The sequence below is a fragment of the Lipotes vexillifer genome, unplaced genomic scaffold (assembly GCF_000442215.2).
Source record: "Lipotes vexillifer unplaced genomic scaffold, Lipotes_vexillifer_v1.1 scaffold1691, whole genome shotgun sequence".
NCBI classification, from domain to species: Eukaryota; Metazoa; Chordata; class Mammalia; order Artiodactyla; family Lipotidae; genus Lipotes; species Lipotes vexillifer.
The window spans coordinates 2848929-2854678 of NW_006789046.1; the positions used below are offsets into that span (position 1 = coordinate 2848929).

At 58.1% G+C, this 5750-nt stretch overlaps 1 protein-coding gene across 1 annotated transcript; it reads right to left on the reverse strand.

Annotated features, from left to right (window-relative positions):
- Positions 1-1403: 1403 nt before the first annotated feature.
- C1QTNF1 (C1q and TNF related 1) lies at positions 1404-5071 on the reverse strand. Its single transcript, XM_007462355.1, has 3 exons — positions 4923-5071; positions 2524-2663; positions 1404-1954 (listed from the first exon to the last, which is right to left on the reverse strand). Exons 1-3 carry the CDS (start codon positions 5069-5071, stop codon positions 1404-1406), a joined length of 840 nt encoding a protein of 279 aa, XP_007462417.1.
- Positions 5072-5750: the final 679 nt, after the last annotated feature.

Consider the following 5750-nt stretch of genomic DNA (forward strand, 5'->3'; position numbering starts at 1 on the left):
CCAAGCAGGCCGGGTGACCCTGGCCCCAGGCGTTGATGTAGAGAAGTGGGGAAGGGCTGCCGGGCCAAAGTCAGCCACGGGCCACAGCACCAATCCAGGCAGCGCCCCACTCCAGGCATCCCCCCAAGCCCCCTCAGAGCAGAGGTTCTGACCCCGGTGGTTGGGACGTGCCCTCTCTCCCCCCTCAGACACTGGGCCACGCAGGAGCTCCTGAGACAGGCAGCGGGGAGCTTTCCAGTCCCTTCCAGCTCCCCCCTGCTCTGGGGCCCAGGAAAGCCCCCTCCTGCATTGGTCCTAGGCTGCTGGTCAAAGAGGCCCCAGGGGAGGTGCTGGGGCGCTGAATGGTGAACCCTCCGGGAAGCAGGACTCTGAGACGGTGGGTGAGGGGGGTCTATTGAGGAAGCTGTGGAACCACAGCTGCTGCAAAATCAAGGCCCTGGTTCCTTCCACAGGCAAAATCGAGGCCCTTCCACAGCTGACCCGTTGGAGAGGAGGGACAGAAAGCCAATGCCTGTGTGACAGGCGTGGGGCCCGTCTGGGACGCAAGGGTGGAGTGGGGGAGCGGGAAGAGCCATACCAGGATGCACGGCTCCACTGGGTTGTACTGAGCTTGGCTGCCAGGGGCCATCTGCCGCCAGGAGCCTGCGGGTTCCGGCGGGCAGGCTGCTCACCAACGCAGAGGCCACGGCCGAGGGCTTGGCTGTCCCTCTGAGGAGCTGACCCTTGCTGCCCGGTTCGAACCCCCTCGCCGTTGTGGCTCAGAAAGACCAGCTGAGCCCTCGGGCAAGGCCACAGGAATGTCCACGGGATGTGGACGTCAGTCCAGCTGTCCCCCAAGAAGGTTCCTAAGTGGCCTAAAATATTAAGCCGGTCCCCATGCCTCCCACCCCCTTCCCCTGTCGCCCTTGGCATCTACTTTAGATCTTCTCTTACAGGAAGTCTCCGGCAGCCTCGTGGGGAGACAGCCCTCCTGCCTGGAGCCAGCGAGGCTGGCAGAAAGGCAAAAATAATAATGCCTCCCTTTCTTTTCCACGGTTTACTTTGCTCCTTTCACAACCTTCAGCATTGGCTTAATTATTCCCAGCAATGGGAGCAAGGGTGGCTCACTCTGGGACACCCTGGCGTGTCATGGCACGCGTGCAGGGGTCACTCAAGGACGTGCACACAGAGGGGAGCTCTCGCGGGCACCCGCCTGGTGATTTCACGTGAGGACACGGCAAGGCCTGGGCCCACACAGCCGATGTTGCTTCCCACTCCCGCGAGGGGCGTCATGTCGAATGCCAAAGCTGGGGACGTGTGGGCCGGGGAAACCCGGGTGGGGGAGGGGGCCTGGCGGAGCAGGGCGGGGCACGGGCACAATGGGAGGTTAGCCTGTGGCGATGGAGGCTAGCCCTAGCGGGCGGCTAGGGCTCGGTGGCGGGCTTGACCAGGTAGCCACTGAAGGTGATGTAGGTGTCAAACTCATCGCTGAAGATGGCGTTCTCGCGCTCGCCCTTGAAGAGGCGCACCCACACCTCGTCTTGGTCCTGAAGCTCCAGCATCAGGCTCTGGCTCTGCATGATGCTGCGGTCGCTCACCTGGGCGTACAGGATCACCACCTCCTCCCCGTTCTTCATGATGTGCAGGTATGTCTCCTTCTGGTTCCAGGTGTGCACGTTAAGGCTGAAGAAGTAAATGCCGGGCACATAGCAGTAGAATTTCCCCGTAAACATGTTGAAGTGACCGTAGAGGTTCACGAACTCCGTGTCGAAAATCACCGTCTGGTAGTAGTCGTTGCTGTGCAGGGGTTTCTTCCGGCCCACCGAGAAGGCAGCGTAGTGGTTCTTGCACCGGTCCCCGGGGGCCCCCATTGACCCTTTCTGCCCTTTGGGTCCCGTGTGGCCCCTGGCGCCCACGGAGCCTGTTTTGCCGTATTTACCTTGCACGCCCCGATCTCCTCGGTCGCCCTTCTCACCTAAATGGGACGGGAAAACACGTGGCGTCAAGCAACCTCAAGGATTATTCTATTTTCATCCGGAAGCAACTTTCCTTCTTGAAAGTCCTGGCGAAGAAAAGGGAACGTATGGGTTTATCCAAAAGCAACAGGAAGGGCAGCCGGGCCCACGGCTCCCTCCGAACAAATGACCTACAGACGCGGGCGCTGGGCCTGAGCATCTGGGACCCGGGCCGCTTGGCTTCCCGATTCAGTTGTCCCAGGCTGTGCAAGGTCATCGGCTGCTCACAGGACCGTGAATCTGAGGCTTGCGGTGCAAAGGCAGGTGGGGTGAGACCCCGAGCCGCCCTGAGGCTCCTTCCCCTGTGGATCCCTCCCCAACCCCTCCTCTCGGAAAGGGGCCAGAGCCTCAGGAACGGAATTTCCTTCTCCCCCCTAGATGACAGCATGCCTCTGCTGGCGCCCTGAGGGAGCCATTCTTGTCCTGCCCACTCCTCCCTAACTCCATCTTCTGCCCTGCCCTCCAATCAGGACAGAGCAGTGCCCCCTCCCCCAGGGGACGGTCCCCGCTGCTGGTCTCTGTGCCTGACCTTTCAGGATGGTGATGTTGATCTGTGGCACCGGGATGGCCTGGTACATGGGAGTACCAGGGTCACAGCAGCGAAAGCACCGGGATGCGGGGGGCTCCTCTTCCTGCCTGGAGCTGTATTTTTCATGCTTTTCTTCATCCCTAAGTGAGTAAAGCCAAGAGCTCTCAGAGCCAGGAACTCTTCTCTCTTCTGCCACCAGAGGGCCTGGGATACCTGTCTGGCCTTCTCTCACCTGGATGTGTGAGCCTGTGTTAATTTTCCCTCCACAGAGACTGCGTTGGCTCTTGGCAAATTCTGAGGCTTTTAGTGAAGGTTCAGAAAGAGCCCCCTGCCCTCTGTTGACAGCAATGACAGTCGTGGAAACAACGATAACAAAAACGGCGATAATTTGAGGAGCTTGGCAAGATAGAGGCTACATGGGAGAAATCTGGCACGTGACATGCCAGTGGAGTGACTGGACATCCCCTTCATGTATCTAGGATTCTAGAAGATGCTATGTTAAGCTGACTCGTTTGCAAATGAGAGGGCTCAACCAGATCTGCTCCTGGGGGGCGGGGGGCAGCGGCAGCTCCATGCTGCTACCTCGAGGCGTCACACTGCACTGCACCGTGCTATCTGCTTGCAGCTCTTTGGCTGTGACACGGCCACCTTGGAGGTGGCACAGTCCGTCTTGAAGGGTCAGCTCTTTGTCTCACTCTGCTCGCATATTCAGACCACAGACAATCCAGGAAATGGATCTATACACCCTAAACTCAGCCACCTACAAGCCCTAGACTCCCAGATGGACCCCCACCCACCTCTCACCAGAAGTCTCCATTTAGAGATTCAACAAGCCCCACACACGAGATGTGTCCCAAACTGATGGCCCATCACTGCCGCTCATCCCTAGAATCTTCTCTTTCCAAACCCTGTTCACAGCAGCAGCAGCATTGCCAGTCGCCCAGAATGGAACCCTCAGCCTCGTTGCAGATGCTTCTCTGGCCTCACCCATCCATTCTGAGGATCACGGAGTCCTGAGGAGTCAGCCCACCCAACCATCAAAGTACCCCCAGGAGCTGGGCCCTCGGCTCTCCTCACCTCTAGGGACCACTGCTGTTCTGAATGCCCTCCTGGAATTCATCTCTCCCTTGCCAATTCATCCTCTGTTCTGCCACCCTCCAGCATTCTTTCTAGGGCACCATGAAATTTAAACCTCTCCGTGACTCCCCTACAGATGAAGTTCCAGAGAGACCCTTTCCCACCAGGTTCATCTTCCCTCCCATCCTTCACCCTCCCGCATCCAACCCCCCCTACCCCAACGACCTACCAGCCCTTACACTGCCAGACACTGGAATGGCCACACTTCACGTGTGCCATCCAGGCTGCCAGGCAGCTTTCCCCTCCTGTGCCTGGGATGCTCCTCAGGTGTCCTTAAGACCCAGTCACTCCTCCTCCTAGCCTTCCCCAACCCCCTCCCCCACCCCACACATCCACACCGTGGACACACTGAACTGGATCGTGTGTGTCTGTCCCCCCATAGCCTTGGAGTTCCTGGAGGCCAGTGACTGTGTCATTCACGTGTGTGAGTCCCCAGTGCCTAGAGGATGTGGCCAGACCAATAACGGCCCTCGGTCAATGTTTGTTGGATGAAAAGAAGGAGGACGAAGGAGATGTTACTTTGCCCCAAATCCTGTGCAAGTTCCACGTCCTCCAAGTCAGCCCGAAGCCTCAGGTATCAAGTCAGCCCGAAGCGCAAGGTGATAAAGAAACTCAGAGTCAGCATCAGGCGTCAGGACCTCGTGTTTGATCAATGGCATTTTCATGAGTAATCCTAAGCATTTTATGTATCCCTACAAAATATCCCAAATAGCCTGGAGTCTATATATCATCGAAGGTCATATATATGAAGACAGTGCCATTTGGAGGAAATTCATAACTTCTCAAGGAAAGCCACCACTTCTTGTGCCAGTCTTCGGCCACCATCCCCCATCTTGCAATGTGATCAGACATCAGGGTGGTGGAGATCAGCTCTCAGCCCAGCATCGCCCCTGTCTCCTACTTCCAGGTGGTACTTAGAACCCTAGAAGATATTCTCAAAGGACAGGCAAGGATGCAAAGAAACCGAGAGCTGGGGGTTGGGGTTTTGGTGTGTTCTTCTTTTAAGGATGAGGCTGCAGAACCTGACACAGACCCACGTTCCTCTGGGGTTGGAATGAGGCGGGGTTACTGTCCGCAGTTTCAGATAACAGGCCCGGGTCACTGACAGGAGAAATGGCGCCTCTGCCCCCCAGCACCGGCTCCTCAGCCTTGGCCTCTGCTCCTTCCCCTCTAGCTGCCAAAGAGCCCCCTGGGGCACCTGACCCCCAGGCTCATCCCCGCCACTGAGCCAGTGCTCCTGCATTCACACCGCACAGCCTCACCTCTCAGCGTGGTCCAGCGGTGGCTCCCTGGTCCCCTCCTGCTGCTGCTGTTCGAGCTGCCCACGGGGCACGCGGCCCAGCACCGGGCCACAGGCAAAGGCCAGCAGCAGGCAGCATGCCAGCGCGAGTCCCAGCCCATGGGGGCCCATCTTCCCTCTGAGCCCTGCTGGGGAGACACACGGGGAGGACACGGGTTGGAAGGGCCCTGCGGGGAAACAAGCCTGCAGTGCTTGCCCGACCCACCAAGCTGACCCACTGAGTGCTTCAGCTGCCACTCTTCCTGGGATGGCGATCACACACTCACACTCACACACACACTCACACAAGCTCAACATACATACTCACAAACCCCGGTGCACATTCATGCACATATACATGTGCCCTCACACACGCACATACTCACACACTCAATACACGCTCATCCACAAATACACTCTGTACACTCAAGACACTCAGTACACTTACACACACTCAGACCCACACTCTCTTGTGTTTACACTTGCACACTCAACACACTCATGTGTACTCTGGTGCACTCACGTGCGTGTACATATGCTCACATGCACACATGCATGCCCACACCTGGCATTCACACTCTCAGCACACTCACAGACTTATACGCACAGACTCGCATACCCTCACGCACACGCCCTGGGGCCGGGCTGGCGTTGGAGCACCAGGCCACCTGCTGCCGCTGAGCATGGCTCTGCCTGGCCCCCCACGCCTCCCAGGAAGGAGACCCCTCAACCCTGAGCTCTGCAGATGATCGTGTCTCGGCCCTGTTAGGACAATGAGGAAAATCTTGAATGAATCTGGGGGGGGGGGGGG